General features: G+C 38.2%; 1 protein-coding gene across 1 annotated transcript in view; it reads left to right on the top strand.

Moving 5' to 3' along the window:
- The window catches only part of hcn4 (hyperpolarization activated cyclic nucleotide-gated potassium channel 4), a 74,791-nt gene that overhangs the window by 31,950 nt on the left and 20,658 nt on the right, over positions 1 to 22,183 (top strand). The window contains exons 3-6 of the mRNA XM_026173185.1: positions 3,542 to 3,703; positions 7,155 to 7,373; positions 20,696 to 20,842; positions 21,209 to 21,449. Of these exons, the coding sequence (XP_026028970.1) occupies positions 3,542 to 3,703; positions 7,155 to 7,373; positions 20,696 to 20,842; positions 21,209 to 21,449 (769 nt within the window). The remainder of the gene's footprint in view (positions 1 to 3,541; positions 3,704 to 7,154; positions 7,374 to 20,695; positions 20,843 to 21,208; positions 21,450 to 22,183) is intronic.

Here is a 22,183-nt window from a genome sequence, read left to right on the forward strand (position 1 = left end):
CTCGCGCCTGAGAATAATGATTTTTTTTTAACCACCTTCTAACAGAACCAATCTTGGGAATAATTTTTGTCATAACTGGAAAGTCTATTCCGTGCTTGGCAGGGGTATATTTGAATTGATTACAGCTGTGGAGGGAGATAGGGGAATCACCTTCCTCCACTGACAGTACAGTTTGGGTTACAAACCGGAGATTTGCATTGCATTATCCGTCACAGTTTCCATAGGCTTTATTCTGTTAAAGTGCCAGGGGTCTTTTGAGGACATATCTACAGTAGGAAAGTAGCAGGAGTTATTGTTGAACAGTAATAAGTCATTCAGGCTGTGGCACAAGATACTGAAGGGAATCTGTCATGCTTTAGAAACATGCTGACATTGCTGAGTTTGATAGTATTCAGTATATTGACAGGTTCAAGGACAGCCTGTATAATAATAAGAGATTTGTCCCAAGAGGAAGTAGTATTGTGCACCAATTTAGATGCTTGCAGTAACAGCTGCTTATCAAGGTTATAATGATGCATTTACATGTAGTTTTTAAAGGGAACACCATAAAAATGTGGCATTATTGGTCATCAGAATTGGGGACTTAGAAGAGGTAGAAATGTGTTGAGGCTTGGATAACCTGAGGGCAACACAAACTATACATAGAGAACTGGCTGTACTGTATATTTTCAATGTAAAATTATGAAAATGATTACATTGTAAATGTTATGTCTCTATAGTATTTCAGTTCAACTTCAGTACAGTTCAAATATGGTGGAAAATCTTTCATATGACAATCTAGTTTCCCTTCATTCTAAATATCTGCTACTATAGTGTATCTTTTTTTCCAAAATGTGTCATTTGACCAAAATGTGCTTTTCTTTCACAATTACTCTGAAGGTAAAGAAGCCTGATCATATCAGACATGACAATTCTAGTCTAAGTCTAAGCAGTTCATATGCTTGTAAGCTTCATATCTCTGTCAGTCCTTCATGTCCTAGGAATAGCATGCTCCGTGTTTGAATTTGCATATGACTTTGCGAGTTTTTATAGATTTAAAAGCATCCTGTGTTTTATGAATCATCCTTTTCCTGTCTGGAATACCATTTGACAAATGAAAAATATATCAGACTCAATGCAGAAGATGGAAAGGGCTCCTCATGATTTATTCATTCACACAGAGTGAATTTAACACTTTTAATGTTACGGAAAGCCATTACAGCTCCAGCAGGAAATTTGACATCACACAACACAGCATATTAACTAACGTAACTTATTTATGGCTGTCAGCAACCTTTAACACCGAAAGAGCCATTTGGACCCGGTTTCCATGCAAAAGAAAACACTCGGAGCCGCAAATACTTTTTGACATCTAAAATGAAGATAACACTGTATATATTGTTTTTTACCTTTATGCTTTTTGTGAACAACTAAGGTGTGTTGCTTATGAAATCCATGAAGTGCTACAGAGAAAGTTACATTTTATTTATGTAATTAACACATTTTGAACTCTTAAAGAAATATAACAAAAGGAAAGACACCCAGCTGAACTAAAATGATCCATGTAGCAAACAAAAACAGTTGTGAGCCGCCACCCTTATATCGCCTTTGGGCTTTTGGAGCCTTGACCTGACTTTTAAAAAATAATTGGAAAAAAAGCACTATGCTGCTAAAAAAGGGAAAAATAGATATTTGCAAAATTCTGTCTAAATATGTATTTTACCAGGTTAAGGTGAGTGGCGGGGCGTGGTCTGCAGCGCTGCTGCAGGGGAGGCGAACGCACCTGAGCGGCACCCGCAATCACGCCTCGCCGCCTTGCCGCCTGTGCTATCTGTGCTGTTGTGTTGGTGTGTGTCGGGCTGTGAGCTGAAAAGCTACAGCCGGCTGTGTGCGTACAACAACCGTGTGTGAAACGTGGTCAATAAAGAGAATCTGAAAAGCATGTTCATGCAAACATCGTCGGGTCTGCCGTGATGTTTACAATGGGACTTCTGCTCCTGAACCTCTGCGCATATCCCATATGAGCACAGCGTCTGCAAATCGGGGCTGTATGAAGTCACTTTCATCTTTACGCAGGACTATAAGCTGTCATCTGTGAGGCGTGAGCGGTGTTTGTTTGTGACACAGTGGAGAATAGCCGCTGACATAATGTGGATCCGAAGATCCATAATTGGCCTACCTGGGGTTGAAAGTCTCGATAAATGCACGTTTCGGCGGGTATACCGGCTTCCACGAGTGTGACGCTTATTTTGAGCGATGAAAAAAGAATAAAATATAATTTTATTTTTATATTTCAATATCACAATAATCTTCCAATTTAGAAGTGCAAGTTTAAAAAGAAAGAAGAACTAACATAAATAAAACACACTTCAGCTAAATACTTCTAATTTATTTTCCCAAACCACGAGGACCGCACTATAAGGACTAAAGAGCCGCATGCGGCTCCGGAGCTAGGTAAATGATTTGGCTTTACTCATGTATAAGTGCATGAGCTTAAGAAATCCAAAGCAGAACAAAAACAAAGATGAGACAGGGTTTGAGAGGAGAGGAGTTTCACTGTGTATCTGCATGTGGACAGACAGAGTGCGTGAGTGAGGATGTCTCCATCCACTTTGAGAGGTACAATTTTCTGGGCATACCTCTGGCTTCATGCTATCTTGTTGACAGAACTAAATTGATGTGATTTGATGGTGCAGCAGCACCCACACTGACAAACATAACACCACTCCCTGCCAGTTTCTTCCTTAACAAAGCAGAGATAAAATACCCAGATACACTTACATTTCGTATGCCTTCGAATGAAAACAGAAAAATAAACAAACAAAGTGCTTTAGGATCGAATGACTCAGATTAAACTTTCGCTGACATGACATGTCTTAGCTTCATTTCACATTTTTACCTATTGCTAAACAAGAAAGTAAAAATGAAATATCCCCTCTTAAACACAACCCCTTTAAAGGCACCAAGTGTATTTTAATAAGGAGCCAAGTGGTTAGCAATGCACATAGTCTTCAGTGGGATTAAGAGGCTTTGAATGGTTGAGGCCATTAAAATCTACACCAGCCCAGAAGTCCTGGAGCGCCTTATGAGTATCATTAGGATTAACAAACCCAGCCTGTGAAAGCTCTCACCCCAGGAGCATAGCCACCTCTACCCTTGCACCATTATTGTGTTTGGCTGAGTGCCTGATAAGAGTGATTCAGCAGCACACGATAAAGCTCTGGTCCCAGTTTATCTGTTTAAGCTTTCATTTCACTGGCCATCCCCAGTGAAATGTGACAACAGCAAGATCTGCATCCACCAACTCATCTGTGTAAAATAAAAAGCTATGGTTTCTATAGGCTGAGTACAATGGCCTTTAAATCTAATACTGCAAACACATTGCATGGCATGAGCGAAGAATAGAGCCAGAAATCTTTGAAATGCTTGTGGAGGAAGAAAATCTTCTTTGTGCATGTGTGTGTGCTTTGCGTTCTAGAGAGATTTCAGGGATTTGACCATCAGCATGTTGAGTCATCATTCACTAACTCATTTCCTGCTTCCTTCCTCTTCAACTCCTCAGATCTTCCACATGACCTATGACCTAGCCAGCGCCATGGTACGAATAGTCAATCTAATCGGCATGATGCTGCTGCTCTGTCACTGGGATGGCTGCCTGCAGTTCCTGGTGCCCATGCTCCAGGACTTCCCTGCTGACTGCTGGGTGTCCAAAAATAAGATGGTGGTAAGTGCTTCTCCTGCACACAGTCCTCCTGCCTGTTCAAATCAGATTATGCTCTGTCTTATCTTGTCTGTCAGCCTCAGTAATTACTGTTCTAAAACTCTTCAGCTTCCTGGGTAAGACTGCCTTCCATATCTGTCATTTTAAACCCTAAGTCAAATATGTTTATCTGCTACATTTGTCCACATTTATTCAATTTACTGATCATTTTTATTTATTTGGAGCTCTTGACATTTGTCATTATTGTGAAAGGAGGATGTGCATGGAACATTGACTTTCTGAGGGAGACAGCTATCCCTTATCCAATATTGGCTGGATATTGACAGTTTCCAGTGAGCACACATGCTGAGCTTTAATTTTGTTGTTTTGCTGAAACAGCTGCCAGAATAGTGGGTCACCGGAGATCTCTTTTTTATTAGCTCAAGGGAGGGGGCTGCATCACCGTGGATATTCTGTTCACCCAAAACTGATGGTCTCATGTCAACTTGTGACGTTATAAAGTCATTCAGATATTGTCAGATTTTGGGGGTGAGAAGTGGTCTGATTTCAGTGAATATTCATTACCACACTGGAGCTTGACCAATATCTCAATCAGCTGATATAATTGCTTGGTATTAGCCTACGGCAACATCAATACTGACTCCAAAAATTCACAATTAGTGCGCTCAAGTCTTCTACAGCACCTTACTAAGGAATCTGATTTCACAATTAGCAATACCACCTACCCCATATAGGTACACTAGTGAATTCTAGTAGATTATGTACTCACTAAATTCTCAGACTGTGAGACTGCAGTGAAATTTAGACACAAAGGTTTTTACTGCAGCACTTACGACTCACTTGCTGAACAAAGCAAGTGAGTAATACTGCGTGACATACCATTTGATTATTTAGCAGTTAGCATTAGCTCTGTTCCCCTGGCTCATTGAAGTGTTTTGTGGTTTTTAGTACTGACAGATATACTGTATGTTCAGCCAGTGAGCTAATCCTGGGTGTCTTTTTAAACCAATTGTCTGTCTTTTCAGCATTTACAATTTTTTTAGTATTACAATTATAATAAATTGCAGCATCTACCTATCGTTGGCTTACACTCTTACCAAACAGCCCCAGTAATGAATCAATAGTGAGAGTTTAAACTGATTTCAAGTTTCAGCAGGCTAAAGTTTAATGTGTAAGGAAATATATGTTTTCTAGACAGAATAAGTTAAATTGGTTTGACATATATATTATTTTCAGCAGAATTTGATAAATATTTACTAATTATTTATTTACTTCAATAGTTACTAATAAAGTAAACAAAAAAGGAAATATTGAATAATCATACATTTAAGGACTAACAAAAAAAATCATACACAAAATCTCAGTTTGAAATATATATATAAAGCTGCTTCAGTTCAACTGTAAGTTCAGCTCTCTATGCCGGAACAAATGTCACATAGTTGCATTGCTCAAGGTATGATCTATTTGGTTAAGCATGCCTCGCTGCCTCCCTGACATGCTCACTTGTTTCACTGAATCTGCCTCACTTATATTTAAGCATAAGAAACAGCAGATGTTGAAAACTACTGTCCCTTGAGATGTTTCACGCTTAAGATAATTTTAGCTCGTTTTCTACATGTGTCTCATTGCAGAGATGCACACTCAAAACAGTGGCTCCATTTCGTGGACAGTGTGAAAAAAAACCTTTAATCAAGCTCCCAATCTAATCAAACTCTGTGTTTAATTATCTTTTCGAGAAAAGATTGAGATTTCTGTTGCATTGTTCTCTTCCAGTTCTATAGTTTTTTTAGCCCCTCTTTGCTACAATTATAAATACATTTCACCCCCACTTTGATATTTGATACATTAAGCAAATGTGCAAGCGGATTATTTTAAGTTACATAAGGCTGAGCTGTCAGGATACATAATGTAAACTGTGGCTCGTGATTAAGGTTCAAAAAGAATGCATGCATTAAGATTCAATTTAATGTCTTGCTTTGTGGCACAGAAAACTAGGATATGATTGCTGTGCTAATCTCTTTGTTTTGTTCTGAAAAACATATTTGAACTGTGTATACATAGAAAAATCCGATATAACATCACAGGCTACATAAAAACGCAACAAAGCAAAGCAGATTTAAAAGTCATGTAAAACAAACCAATCAAATTTTCCTGCTATGTGTGAGTATTTTTAGATAAATGTTATTTATTATACTTAATACCAAAGCTTACTTTTACCCAAATCTAATTTAGATGTAAGTCAAATGATTTTCAAATGTAGTAGTACCATTATCTCTCCATCTCAGTGACTCTAGCATATGACCTGCCAAATTCCTTGTCGCTAGTTGATTTGATGCAGTTCTGACTAGATTATTTTTGGGCATTTACTCTTTGTCATGTTGTTACAGCTCAGAGTTCTGTATCCATAACTTCAACTGGCTGCTTCCTAAGAAGCAGCCAGTTGCTCTGGGAGCATCAAGAGCATTACACTGGATGCTCCCAAATGCATCCAGTGTAAAGAGGCCCGGAGATGTGAAGGAAAAAGATTCATAATGTACTTACTTTAAATCCCTGTGTGAGGGATGTAGCCTCTTATTAACATCAAAATGGAGTTTGTTTTGTTTCACACAGTAAACACTGTCTAATTAATTGCATTACGTACAACGGTTTTCAATGTGACAGAATAACAAATATATTTTTTTCTGAATTAATTTAAGCCTCAGGGCAGGCATTTCTCTGTTGGAAAGCACCTCGTGTTTTTGCTCACATTACCTGGTAGAAGAAGAGGTTGTTAGTATTGATAACTGTGATTCAGTCGTGGTTGGTTTGACTCTCATTCGAATGATTACAGATTTTTTTTTTTCCTTTTTTTGTTTTTTACAGTAGCTGTCCTATTATCTTGCTAGGTTATCACTCCTTACCTTTCCAGGAGGGCACTAATAAAATTGCTATCAGTCCCGGCTTTTCCACTGTGGAAATGAGTTTGAAAGCAATTTGGACATGTCACCCCCAGGAGAGAGTTGATATTGATTTGCCATGAACCACCACCGGGAACTAAAGGAAAAGGGGCAATTTATCTACAAATTAGAAAACTCACAGAGAAATCACATTTTTCTAAATAGCTGACCTACTTTATGTCATGCAAGCCTCCAGTGTCTCACGCTCTTTCTGCTGATTCCCAGGGCTCTGTTTTAGGCAGCTACCCAAATGTCTGCTTGCTCCAAATGTTTGCATACTGAAAAGTATATTTTACCCTGCCAGCTGCTCTGTACTGGACAGAGAGAGTTTGAAATGGACATCTGCCATTAGTTTTGTCTTAAGTAATTGCATGTGTCTGTGAATGTTCATGGGCTGCCAGGGTGTTCTTTGACCTGAAATGTGCCATCAGCAGCCGTGTTGAGATTGCAAGAGAGCAAGCGAGGAAGTGTTCAGATGTTCTCACCCTAACTCACCCTGTCTCCTCTGTTTCATCTAGAATGACACATGGGGACAGCAGTACTCCTACGCACTTTTCAAAGCTATGAGCCACATGTTGTGTATTGGGTATGGCATGTACCCCCCAGTGGGCATGACAGACGTGTGGCTGACCATCCTCAGCATGATTGTGGGTGCTACTTGCTACGCCATGTTTGTGGGCCACGCCACTGCGCTAATCCAATCTCTGGACTCATCTCGACGGCAGTACCAGGAGAAGGTGAGTCAAGATGACATGCTATTGATGGTTGTGTTGTCTTGATTTACTTCAAAGAGAGGACAGTGGTGTGGATGCAGGATGCTGGCTTGTGCTCAGTTTAATACTCGTTTTTAGCTTTTAATGTAGCAAGTTTAATTTGATTGATATTTACATATGGCCCTAAACTGACTCACAGACAAATACAGTATGACAGTATGGTTCTGCTGAACTGGGGGTTTAACAGTCTAACACTGTGGGCCACAACCCTTCATAGTTAATATAAAAAAATATAGATACTGAAAAGTATGAATTTACATCAGATCTAAAGTATATATGTTTGTCTTTCTGCTTTCTTGTCTGCTCTTTCTCTCACTGTGTGGAAGTGTGCACCCTAGTCAAAAACCTATTTTTAACAACTCTGATGAAACATAATTCAAATTTTATTGGAACATATGACAAGGCTTTACTCTCAATACTAATATGTCATAGATCAGTGATAATGAGCGTCGTCTCATCATCTTTTCATTACAGAAACAGCCTTTTATTCAGGTGAGCTTTAATGGGGTTTTAAATCATTTATCACCCTAAATAAGTATATTTTAGAAAGGCACTAGATATATATTGTGTTTTTTTTCTTTGCCAGCAAAAGTGCAAAAAGCAAATTGGTTAAAAATTTGTCCTCATTTTCTACATAATGTATAGACACAGAAACCCAGATTTCCCTGGTTTAGGGAAAGGAAAGCCCTGATGGCTGCCTATGAAGCCCGAGACATGTTCCACACTGCCATGCCCTCTGTGGGCCCAGCGTGGGCGATAATGAGCTGAACTGCTCGCCTGCCACATTACCCACCGTCTGTAGCGAGTAAGAGACAGGAGAGAACGACCTCCAGGGAATGGAGGCACAGGTTCGAGAGATCGCACCTAAATGGAAGAGGGAAAATGAAAGTGAAAGATTTCAGAGAAAACAGGACCAGGCACACAGGCAGAGGAACAGCTTAGCTAATGTAATGTGTGAGCAGGACTTCTTCAAAAGGAGAGAAACTGCACTGGATAAATTAACACTTTGTGATTCTAGGGAATGAGTAACGAATAGATTAATTTCCCAGTTAAAAAGTTGAAAAATCCAAAAAAGTTCAGCTTGTAAGTTCATGACTAATACTGATCTGAGAAGCTGTTTAATGAAACGGGGGCAAACCAGCTCCCACCACGACATGTCTGCTCCTCTGTTTTTGAGATGCCATGCTGCCAAGTAGACTGAACAGCTGGTCTGCCTCAGCACCAGTCAGCATGTGCTACAGAAGCCCTTGGCTGCCATTTCTAGGATCGCCCCCTAAGGCGCCTTAAGAATCCCCCAGCCACTTGAAAAGTTTCCCCTGTGTTCCCACCGGTTCCCACAGTGCCTGTGTGCAGAAGCGTTATTACTGCCAACTGCAATTAATTTTTAAGAGTCCAGATTCTCTCATTTTATCTTTCCACAAGGCTCAGTGATAACGCATGCTCAGAGTACACTGTCACTGTGTGCTCATTTGGCTCTGGGAGCAAGATAGTAGTGATTTCTACTACACAGCACTGGACCCATTTCTCATTTCTTCTTATCAGAGTTAGTTCATTCAAAGACATAAACCTTTTTCTCATATCCTGTTGCATCAATTGTGTGACAATGGGATCTGCTTGCTGCAGATTTTCCTTTTCCCTTTAATACCATAATCCACACGCTCAAGAAGCTGGAAATCCATTGGCAATCCATAGAGGTTTGAGAAGTCTGGTGGCTGTTGGGCTGCCATGACAGGGACAGCTGTTCTTGTCTGTGGGGACTCAGACTTCATATAAATCTCCTAGCAGAGCTGCCATCACCAAAGCCAACTGCCAGCCTGCCATCATACAGGAAGTTATTCTAAACATTTTGGTTTGACTGGGTGAGTCAGTGCTGTCCCATAAGCTTGGTTGCATCCCTTTAAATAATCAGGTCAGGGTGTGATGAAAGGTATTTGCATTTTCAGTAAAATTAGTTGACCTTTAAAAACTGTTCACAGTGTGAGGCTTTGAATATGACAAAGATGAGGTTCAACTTAATAATTACAAATAGTGTTAGCCCTACATATTTGCATATGACATGGCAATATAAAATAAAAAGTGGTTGTTCAGGTGTTAGGTATGACATGATAAATAAGAGGAATTAAGGGAAAGAAAGAAATAGGCAACATAAATTAGAAAATATAATGGAAGCTTGGAAATATGCAGCTGTAATATATATGAGGCAAGATCTACAAAAACGTCAACACAATAATCATAACATTCATGTTCTAATTTGAATTTGTTTTAATCACATATTCTGTAATTATAACCTGAATAAAAAAAATTGGACATCATAGGCATAAAATATATTGCCATGCATGCACATCTTTGTTAACTCATCAGAAATCAAAAAAAGGACCTCTTTTACTCAAGTGTTTCGAAAACGTAATTGAAACACATTTTTTTTATCACTCAGTTTATTCAAAAACTGGCAGCGTGGTGGTGTGCTAGCTGTGGCCTGAGATGAGATTATATTAAATGATGATCCTAAAGTGGCCATAACATTGAGTCTATCTCTCAATGTTATCTCTGTGAGAGATTGGCGACCTGTGCAGGGTGTATCCTGCCTCTCGCCCAGAGCTGGGATAGACTCCAGCCCAACTGTGACCTTGAATTGGTGTAAAGTAAAGTGACACTTTACAGTCTTCTGTTATGATTTATGATAGTTTACAAAAATCTTTCCTTCAGTCTGATTCACAGGCTTTGCCAATTTTTACAGAAGCCATTTCTGTTGTTTTATGAAATCTCTATCTACATATCTATTTATGGAATGGGATTTCTAAAGCCTTTGAGTATAACACATTTAAGAGGGCTGAAAAACAAACTCTGTTACAGATATGTAGGTATGTATTGTTGGTCTCTTGTAAAAATCACACTGTTCTATACCTAGTTTGGTGTGCTGATTTAAGCGTTGGATAGCTGATTTTGGACCTAAAAACTAAAAGATAATACATTTGGATTCAGTACAAAATGTTGCCAGTAACTTGTGTTGATTGTTTGAAAGCTGAAAAGGCCCTCTAGTATTTTTCTTTTCTTTTTATTGCTTGGAAGCCTGACACCAATATACCAGCGATGTTGTAAACTACACTGCAAAACTGCATAATTTACATGCACCAACAGTGCAAAGTACTTTGAATTATGACTTATCTCTAATGCAGACACTATGCAGTCCCATTAATCATAATGTGCTTTATGCTTCCTATTATGCAGTTGTACTATCACGAAAAGCTGGATACATGCTCTAGTAAGCAGATATATTGTACTATATAGCTATTGTGATTGTGCTGCAGATGACACTGGACCTGAGCCATCCAGCAAACAACCACATGGCAACAGCACAAATATTGCTCTCACAGTGGGGCCGAAGTAGATAGATACTGACCACTGTTTAATGATTGAAAGAAATGCAATAATGGATCAGTGTCGAGCTGAGCAGCACTGATACCACATTTACCACATGTGCTCTATTTATCAGCTGCTAATCAGTTGTAAAAAAAACAACAACAAAAAAACAACCAAAACCAAAAAAATAAATAAAATAAAAATCAGACTCTTGTTCATATAGCTATATGTCCAAGATGAGAGGCCACCTGTCCAGTTGGCATGCAGGCATGATATCCAAGTAACTGGTCAGATGGACAATGATTAAAAAAAAATACTTTATGCAGGATTCTCAGAAGTGTACACATGGGAAAGAGGAAAGGATGATGAGGGGAGCTCTGCTTGCAAAGATGGTGAAAATTACCATCAGAAAGCTGGGGTATAATCTTTTCTGAATAGAATTCTATTAAATGTGGCACCATGTGATAAATGGCTGGGCTGTCAGATGCTAGCAAGCAGACTCAAATGAGCTCTTATGAAGCAGGCAGCATGTTAACTGTTACACCAAGTAGAGAGCACAGCAATTACACTACATATTCTGGGAGTTGGGGGAGCTGAATTGTAGTTTCAACTGAGACAAAAATGAATAAATAAATAAATAAATAAATAAATAAATAAAATAAAATATATTCTTGTCGCCAGCTGTTAACTGTGTATAAACAGATTAAGTAGTTTACATTCATTATGTGTTTGCTACTCAGCAGACACACCATATATCACATGTCAGTGGAAAAGAGATAGATTGCAGCCAACTGGAGCTGAAATTGGGACAATCTTTATCATTTCAAGTCAGCACCTGAAGGATGGTCACTGAGTGGTTTCTTCTGGATATGCATTCTGTGGTGTCTTTATTTGAACTCTACCCTCCCTGGTACAACAGTGAGTTTCAATATTGCTTGTTTTTCAGATCAAAACATGAATAATTTGCTTTATGTTAAGTTTTACAAAATTATTATTAGTATTATTATTATTAATAATAATAATAATAATAATAATAATAATAATGATAAATGGGACAGCTTTTTAATATTTTTTTTACCAGCAATTTTATGTCATTAACCTAACTGTTGTTTACTCAGTGGGTTATAAAGAAGGAGAGTGCTCCACAACTGTATATCTAACTGTACTTGTTATTTTATACATTGACCAGCTATGTTATACCACACTGTAAAACAACATGCGCTGGAATCAACCAGCCAGTTCATTTTTTTTTAAAGTGCAGTATCACCATGCAGTGTAATCACATTACATTTTACACTTAAAGAAAATTCATGGCAAAAAATAAACTGCAAGTTTATATTTTTAATCAAATAAAACAAACTGCATTAAACATCAGTGTTAAGAGGATGTTGGAATCGGAGGGGTTAAGCATCAACCAGAATCCCACAAGAACTCTCCTCTCGTGTCTCAGGCATGTTGAGAATCATTATCACACAAAGAGAATTACATCTCTCCAGATTTGGGGCACAAGATGGCTGCACATGTGACTGTGCATACAGGGTATGCCTGCCACTCCAGCTCTCTGTAAGCTGCTGCTTATCTGTCACTTTGGCTCTCTACTGTGGTAAATTATATAGTACACAGAGACGGAGATGGAGACAGCAAACAAAAGAGATAATCGTGTTCATTTGTAGGTGGCTTGTGATCTTTGTTGTCTCACTTACCATACGTAAACTTTCTGATGTTCTCATCCTTGTGAGTCTTTATACGAAAAGTTTTTGTTTGTTTGTTTGTTTTTTTTAATATTAACTGACTGACTGATGCTCTGTTTGCTGTTGGCAGTTGGTGATGAAATTAGGGATGCCCAGGAGATAGCATGTTGTGGCATGCCAGTCCCAAATGGCTTTAGAAGCAAATGGCAATGGGGTATTTCAGCCCCTCCTTTTTTAAATCTCTAATTAACACTTGGCAAATAAACATAGCTCTTTGGGGAATAGTTAATAAGAGACCCAAAGCTGATTATTTGTGTGTATAGAGGCTCTAGAGATCCCCCCCAGTCAAGACCATTGGAAATACAGAAAACAGTCATCAGTGGTAGACTGTGTCTGTACTTGATAGAGTTGTCCAATTCCTTGGGAGGAAGGAGGAACGAGAGCAATAGCATCAGAGAAGTAGTTAAAAAAATGAGTTTTACAGATTTTTTATATTTAAGCTATCATCCTAGCATTAACGTGGTCTTGTCCTGTATAGGTTAAGTCATGAGTTTCCCATACAGCTCAATCAAGGACAAAACTGCCAAAAGGATGGGGGGCTTAAGTCTAATTCTGCCTTACAGTAAGAGCTGTTCCCATTAGTTGGGACCTGACTGATGGCATTAATCTGAACTCTGTTACATTCCTTTTCCTCTGTCTGCCACACAGCCTTTACTGCTGAGTCAAGGAGTGTTGACATGCCTCAGAGGCGCTCTAATTTTTATTTTTTATTTATTTTTTTATTGCATAACCAAAATCAAAACTCCAACCAGTGTCAATTTACTATATATTTTATGTCACATGAAATGTATGCTTTCTGCTTTCGGATTGTGTTGTCAAGGCTGTCATTTATCTTGATGCACCACTCTTAATCACTATGTATTCCTAATATAAATAACTATTAAGAGATCATACTCTCCTGACTATGTCCCTATCAGAGGTGTTACTGGCCTCTTGGTTCCTTTTGTGTGATAGAGAGTGTGTTGATTCCAGCACAGTCATGCATTTAATCTTGGTGATTTGAATCATTTTGACATGGTGTTTACAAATGGACTGCTCTTATTCACAGAAAAGAAAAATTGAAATTTCTTAATCATTATCATGGAATTCAAAGGTATATTGATCATAAAATATAATTACCCAATCCTCCAGATTTTGAATTTCTATGTTAGTTATCTCTTAAATAAAATAGTGATTTTAGAGCATTCCTGTAGCATTAATCTCTAATTTCTCTGTTACCCGTTTTTCATCATTATATTAGTCAGTGAACATTTTTGCCTAAATGTGTGGCAGATATCTTTTGACTACACAACTCTAGGTTAGGAAGAAGGCAGGAGAGCACAGTGGAAATAAATACATTTTTAAAAAGTATAATTAAGTAACCAATATCTCTTTGGGGGAATAAATTATTCATGATTTCTTTGGTAAGAATTTGCATCTGCTTAGCTACATGAGAGAGAAAGGACTCTGGAAAATAATTTGAATGTTTATATCAGAGAAAAGGCACAGACAGAAAAAGAATATTTTGAATGGGACCTAGAAGAAATAATAACCACATTATTTTGTCTGCATCGAGATATTTAACAATATAGGCAGCTTTAAACTTTTGGTTTTAAACTGCAGGAATTAGAAAACCTCAAAAATATGTCTCCCATACTACATGTCCACAATCAAAAACACAGACAATCAGGGAGACAGACAGATAAAAGCTGTATACAAATAGCTCAATTAAAACAGAACTGAAAATCAGTGTAAGTCTCTTTCAATTAGATTCAACCAGTGATGGAAGAAAACACACAACTATTAAGCATAAGCTTAATGACTCTATAAAAAACATGTCTGTAGAATTGTTTACTACAAGATGTTGACATGTTAGATGGTTTATGCTAGCTTCTAATTAGCTTCTAATAGCTAATACAGTGAGAATAGAAGCTACAGAATGGCATTTATACATTGGAATGTAGTATGTTCATACTGTGTGTGCCTTTTTAGATACAGCTGTGTGCTACTGTATGTGGTTAGTAGTTAAACTTATTTGAACAAGCCTATTAAAAGCAGAGATTGTTACAATTATAGCAATCAGGCTACATAAGTGCAGGCAGTTGCACTTGCGGTCAAGCTGAGGTGGTGTGTGGATACAGTGTGTGTGGATACATCCCAAATCACTAAAACACTGACTGTGGCTCCAAAAATGGAAGCTCAACTTCCCTATGTTAGAATTGTGGCTTCACTTTTTTACAGTGGTAAGGAAAAAATACTCAGATCATTCATCTTTTATTCAGTCGATGTATTCATTTATTTGGGTGAAATAGAAAATACATCAAAAGTATGCACCAACCAGGAAAAGATAAAAAGTGTTCTAAATCCATCAATGAAAGCTAGCACATCAACTGTCAGTTGTTCACTCCTGTGTCAGTAAAGCAGCTGTTAAAGCTGCTATGATGATGTGTTGCAATGTGAAAAACAGAGGAATCTGAGGAGGAAGTCAAAACCACAGTTTTTAAACCACAACGTGATTTGAAAACTGGAAGCGCCCTAAACAGTTGATTTACAGATCTGTGTTTTTTGTGTGTGTCTATGTGTCGGTTTCGAGTGATAAAATGTCATAAAAGCAAATTTCTGTTTTTACAAACACTTGTTAATTTATATTAGATCTCAGTAGGTCTTTTAGACGCTACTCCTCTCACTCAGCTACCTATAGATCAAGCACGTAAATTTGCTGACTCTGAAAATGACATAATTTCTACTTTTTTGGTGATAAATTGAAGACTATAGAGTAAATAAAGTAAGCTCAGCTGCAGGTTAGAGATAAATATTTCCAAAGAATTTTCTGCTTCTTCCACTCTGACAGTTAAACTCTGAACATTCAACCCCAAAATGAAACGTTTTGGTTTGTTTGTTTGTTTTTTTGCAATAAATCTTCATATATTTCAGAAACTGTAACGTGTACATCCAAGAAGAGTAATAACACGCAGCAAATGAGCTGCTCGTCTCAGTGTTTCTTCAACAAACAGTGCAGGACTAATTAGGTGCCAAACGTCTGGAATTTCTTTTCCTGTAAAACAAGAAGAGACAAACGCTACAGTCACTGCATCTTTAAAACAACTAAAGCTGAGTAAAATTGTCAAAAGAAACAAGTTAGATCAGGACATGGATACTCTTTTCTTTAATTCTCAATAAAGAGTTACTATAAACAACCAAAAACATAAGGAGCTTGCCAGAACAAAAAAGGTAGCAATCTTTATTAAAGGTCAACATAGAAACAACACCACAAATAATCACTAATTAATCCACTATACCTGTACCACAGTTAAAACATATTTTATTTGGGCCACATCACCTTAGACTTTTGTCATCATCCTGGACTTACCAGAGTAAAGGAAGGTGGGAGGAAAGCTAAGAAACATGAAATAATCATTATAGACATTATAAGAGATCCATATTACAGCCAGAATCTTTCTAGCGTTCAGATAGAAGCAAGGAAATCTGATGGTGAAATAATTACCACCTAAATGCAGACTGATTTGATTTGTTCAAGTAGATCAGGAGAGCAGGGATCTTTGAGCAATAGAATAATTTCCCTCCCAGAGGGGATTTTACCAGCCCATCATATCATCGGGAAAAGAATGCCTTCCCTGCCCTATCCCTCAATGCCCCCCTGCGCCCCTGATGATCAGTGTCTTTGCATCCAGCACAGTGATTAGTAAATTTGAAATGCTTTCAAGTGTGATGCCGAGTTACTCCGTGTAATACAGTTATTCATCAAAACTGCAGAAGCAATAAGACATTATCTTGCATTTGTTCACTTGACTAATACTCTTTTGTGCTGGGAGAACCAGACTGCAATATGCTACAAAGCTGTACATAAATTAGATGTTGAAAGTTCAAATAAGTTTCTCAAAGTGTTAATACTTCATGCACAAAAAAACTAATTAAAGAAATACACTGTACTGAAACATGTCTAAAGCAGAAGACAACAGTGTTAGACTAATTCATAATTTGAGATACCTCTCATCTTCACCCTGCATCACATATAGAAATGCCACCTTTGGTGCAATACTCAGCAGCGACTGCTACTGCACCTAAAGATGTCTACGTTGGAAACATCTTGATCATCACCTACAGCATTTCTGTGAAATAAGTATTATCATTGGATCAGTACATTTCTTAATTTTATGCTAAAGGGATAGTGTGGATAAAGATTCAAACTCTTACTGTCACCCACAACATTTCTTATTCATATTCATACCCTGACATTGACAGAGAGACTGGATTAATATAAGCTCCAAATCTTGTTTATGCTTTTTCAAGTATTTGACCTTCCACATCAAATTACACAGTGTTGCTACACAAAAAAAAAAATTACTTTGTTTGACATTCCTACAAAAGTTGTTAAATAGAATAAACTATAAACTATTTAATATGATGGAACTGGTGTAAAACATATTTCAAGCAGTTTACCTAATCTGTAATCAGGTTTTTGTCCAGGATTGAGAGTGGAGCCATGTAATAGTTCATAACTAGCTGTTCACAGTCAAAGGAGCCTTATCATCAATATTCACAGGGTCATTCTAGATTGCTTCTCCGTCTGTGAGGGATTCAAGGGCCTGGTCAAATAACTCTTCTAAATATGGCAATAGGAGGAAAGAGAGAAAGTGGTAGAAAGTGAGGAATGTAGGTGTCAAAAGCCAGTGCAGAGATAAAAGATGTCACAGTCAGAAATTAAAATCAAGCAAACTAAGGTCTTAAAATATCCTGCACATTTTATGTGGGCAGAAATATTATTGAATAACATAAATGTTAGTTTAATTAAGTTTTGGATTTTTATAGCACTCTTTTAAAATTGTTGCACTTGTTTTCCTGTACAAATATAATCATTTTACTACTGTGTGTGGTAAAGAAAAGCATCAAGTTCTTTATTGTATGGATTACTAAACAGTTCAATACTTGTATACCTGCTTGTTTATGAAAACCTGAATATAATTTAACTGTGATTTTTTTTCTTAGGTTTTATTTGTAAAGGACTCAATGAAGGTTTAAAAGAGCTCTTAAAAATGTAGTTTATTTTTAAAATAGTGCAGGAGCCCTGGATGTTACTAGTAGGCACATTTTGTCCCATGGTCAAGCCTCGTGCACCATATTTTGTCTTGCTCGATATTCTATACTGCGAAACTCGATTTGTTTCACCTGTATGTGTTTCTTGTAAATTGTAGAAAACAGTTCTTATTTATTTTAACAAAGCAGGAGCTTTGATGAATTCCTTTAAGATTAGCGCCAACAAGAGTAGTAGTATTGTGAGAAAACAAAGAAGAAGGCTTCTGAGGTCAGCTGTGTTAGTCAGCGGTAAGTCTTCTGGCAGCTTAGTCATTGTGATCAAAGAGCACCACCAGCGTCACCCTCTGAATGGTTAATTTCTTCTTTTTTTCTTTTTCCTTATTTTCCTTCACAGCGGGTTAAGGATTCAGCCCATTATTATCTCCAAGGTGCTCCCAGTGTGCTTTGATCTACATCTCTGCTGCTACTGCTACAGAATCAGTCAAAGGCTTTTTGACACACACACTTAAATAGTTATTTCTTTCAACAACAGAGGATATTAATCCACAAGTCTGTACTGTAAAAACAGAAACACTTTGATTGTTTCAACTGAACAACATACATTCTAATCTATTCTTCTCTGCATGAACAAAATGAATATGTATTTAATAATTTAAGATCTACATTTACTTCATATTCACATTAGCTGCTGTAGCGCACTTTTAAAGGTCAGTTTGACTTTGTACTTCATGACTGTAGCGTTCCTTTCTCTCACCCTTATCTTTTAGAAGTTAGTACATTCAGTGAACAAATATTCAGGACAGTGTGACTTCCGAGAGAGAAAGAGAGACTTTAAGAGACCTGATCAAAGACTGGAAAAGTGCTCTCTTTTTGGGTGAAATTTGAAAGGGCACGGATAGCCATCCTGAATCTGTCTCCATTTCCTTGTGTGTCTGACCTCAGTACCAGCTAGGGCTGCTCAATTAATCGAATTTTAATCACGATTACGATCTGGGCTTTCAACGATCATTAAAAATGACTGAGCCGATTATTAGCCCCTCCCTCATTTATCCGCGACACCTTAAAGGCCGGTCCGTGAAAATATTGTCGGGCATAAACCGGTCCGTGGCGCAAAAAAGGTTGGAGACCGCTGATTAAGAGGACCCGAGGGAAGCTCGGAAAGCTAAGCAGAAGTTATTTGGAGAGTGACTGCCGTTGGTTGAAAAGAGAGTTTAAAAAAAAAAAACTTCAGTGGTGTTGCACACTATTTTATATTATTTTTTAAAGTCATTGTTAACCCTTTAAAGCCGGTCAGAGCAGCACGCTCCGTTTTGCGTAACTATTTTTAAATCCCTGTAGAACCTGAACCGTGTAAGCTAGCGCAATAATTTGTTTTGCATATGAAACCGGAGGAGTTGTACCGTATTTCCCGGACTACAAAGCGCACCTAAATATTAGCCGCACAAGCTAAAATCAGGGGAAAATCCTGTTTTGTACATACATTAGCCGCACCTGACCAAAAGCCGCAGGTGTTTCAATGTTGACTTATCATATGTAAGAGAATATGCACAAAGGGAATTGTCAGGAAAGAGATGGCTGTTTGGAGACATCACTTTTATTAATATTTTGAAAAACAAGTTATGGGTACATATTTGCACATGTAGTACATAACAATAACCTACAGCACACCAGAACAATAGATTCGGACTACCTTTTAGGCTCAGGTGCAGTGACACAGCTTTAACAAGAAGAAAAGTCAGTCATTCACCACCATCTTTCTCTTCTTCCTGCGCACTAAAACCACCAAAGTCCTCTTCTCCAGTGTCGGATACAAACAGGCTCATGATGGCTTCGTCATCCACTCTTCTTCTCTCCTTCGTTGTCACTTTCAAAACCAAAGAAATCCTCATTGTCAGTGTCAGAGTCGAACACCCTCAGAAGGGCCGTGGCGGTGTCCTCCTCTCCATCATGCAGCAGTCCAGCCCTTCAAAATCCGTTGGTGATCGTGGATGTTTTCACACTTTTCAACGCTGTCAGAATCCACCGGTGGAGTTGGGCATAACTTGCTTTTTGGGCATAACTTGCAAGTTTATCGCCGCTCATCATCCACGACTCCCGCTGAATGCGTAGCGCTACTTTGAAGTTTGTTTTTCGCGCTACTTCGTACGGCACTACGTTGCCTGGCGGACGGACATGTGACTAACATACCACTCTTGAACCCCGATCCTTCCGCCAGGCAACGTAGTGCCGTACAACAGCGGAACACACAAAACAAATCGTTTTACGATATCACAAAAATCATGGAAAATCCATAGAAAAGCCGCACCTGACTAAAAGCCGCAGGGTTCAAAGCTTGTGCAAAAAGTAGCGGCTTATAGCCCGACATTTACGGTACTTACATCTTATGCCATCAGCTTGTCCTCGGTCACGGTTTCGTTCCACATATAGCTTTGCAAAAACTGCATAAAAAGCGCTTGCAGGAACAAAAACATAATATTCCAGAAACACGCTTTGCCGTTCCTATCAGCTGTTCGTAACACTTCCCACAGTGAAATGATGCACATGCTGTTTTCTTTGCAAATTTGCATCATAGGATTGTTTTTTGTTTTTCCTGCAGTATATAAAAATTGCTGTATCTCCAAAATAAAACTATGAAGACACTCAAAATAAATTTCCTGTGGTGGGAAACTATTTTTTGCAACTTTATTGTATTTAAAGTTTTGAGGGATAAACCTCTTAAATTTCTCCAAGTAGAAATATATGTAAACAAAACAAAAGCGATTTTAATTTTTTTTTGTAGTTTATTGCACTTTTTTGCAATTTATGTAATTACTATGGACTTAATGCATACATATTATTAAAATATGGGCTATAACAGTTGTATTGATGTATAGCAATTTGAAATGCTCCCACAAATGGCACTACAGCATGTAAAAAAAATAATATAAGCTCTGGTGGACTTGGTTCTATAGTAGGTCTTAAAGGGTTAAATAAATATCGTCAAATAATCGTGATCTCAATTTCAGTGAAAATAATCGTGATTATCATTTTTGCCATAATCGAGCAGCCCTAGTACCAGCTACTCCCTGTAGCAGTGTTTTTGTGCTACAGCCCTATGGCCTTTAAATAACCTGATTGTTGTGTGTCTCTATGTCCCTGCAGTACAAACAGGTGGAACAGTACATGTCCTTCCACAAGCTGCCTGCAGATATGAGGCAGAGAATCCACGACTACTATGAGCACCGCTACCAGGGCAAGATGTTTGACGAGGAGAGCATCCTGGGAGAGCTGAATGAGCCGCTCCGAGAGGTGGGACAAGTGTTTCTGTCTTGCTTTAAAACAGCTGCACATGCAGCTCTGATGCATTCGACAGCTTATGCACTTTTCGACATTCCCTTCATTTCAATTCACATTCACTGACATTTTAGCCTTACACAAGAGCACAGTGTGACTAAATAATCTCTTTTTTTTCTTAGAAAAAGAAAACTGGTGGGGGGGGGGGCTTAGAGAAAGAAGAAAACAGTAAATGATGTCTACACAGTTGGCATTTTTCCTGTTGTTACTCTAATATCCCTCATGTCCAATACTTTAAAAAGTCACTGCATTTTGTAAAGCCACGGCTCTGCTGTGCTGCTGTCACTAACCACTGTTTTTAATGTCTTTCTTTTCAAACAGGAAATTATCAACTTTAACTGTCGAAAGCTGGTGGCATCTATGCCGCTATTTGCCAATGCTGACCCAAACTTTGTCACCTCTATGCTCACCAAATTGAGGTTTGAGGTGTTCCAACCTGGGGATTACATCATAAGAGAAGGCACCATCGGAAAGAAAATGTACTTCATACAACATGGGGTTGTCAGTGTTCTAACAAAAGGCAACAAAGAAACCAAGCTTTCAGATGGCTCCTACTTCGGGGGTAAGATAAGCTGCTTCTGGTACAGCCAACCAAAATCAAAGGTCACCTGCCTTAATGCACACCTTTCTGTGGAGCTTAAGTCTACTTTGTTTTGATGATAATAATAATGATATCCTTAAGCACTTTAAGAGGTTGGCCTGGGATTTAATTTTTATTTGTGATGCAGTAGCATTTGAATAGAGCTATTCTGGGTCTAATGCTAGCACATTGTGAGCTTGAAGTAGTATATTATGCACCACTTGACACCTAACTTGAATATTCAGCTTCATGGTTTATGCAGGACCTTTCCCTTAATGCACATCATGAGCTGCCTCTTAAATTTAGGGCATATCCAAATTATAAAAACCGTGCTTGCTGTAGTGCAACTTAAAAAATATGCACCCTAACGTCAAAGAGGTCAGGAATCTGTGAAATTACACACTATCAACGCCGAATGCTTAGGGCTGCTATAACCCATAGTTGTTATGCACTTAACTCAGTGTTATGTTCTTAATCAGGGTCAGATAATGCTTAGCCTTCTCTTGGTCCCAAAGAGCCTATGACACATGTAGGAGACAATGCTGCCATACTGCCCTCACCAAATACCAATTAATTTGCCCAGTGACAGCATATCATTTAGACTATACTGTTAAGTAATTAGAAGTGGTGGCAAAGCATTAACAGCACATGACCTGCCTGTGGAAGTTTAATTATGCCTTGCCTGCTCAAGTCCATCTCCATGCCCTCTCTCCAGG

Source organism: Astatotilapia calliptera, chromosome 1 (assembly GCF_900246225.1).
Source record: "Astatotilapia calliptera chromosome 1, fAstCal1.2, whole genome shotgun sequence".
NCBI classification, from domain to species: Eukaryota; Metazoa; Chordata; class Actinopteri; order Cichliformes; family Cichlidae; genus Astatotilapia; species Astatotilapia calliptera.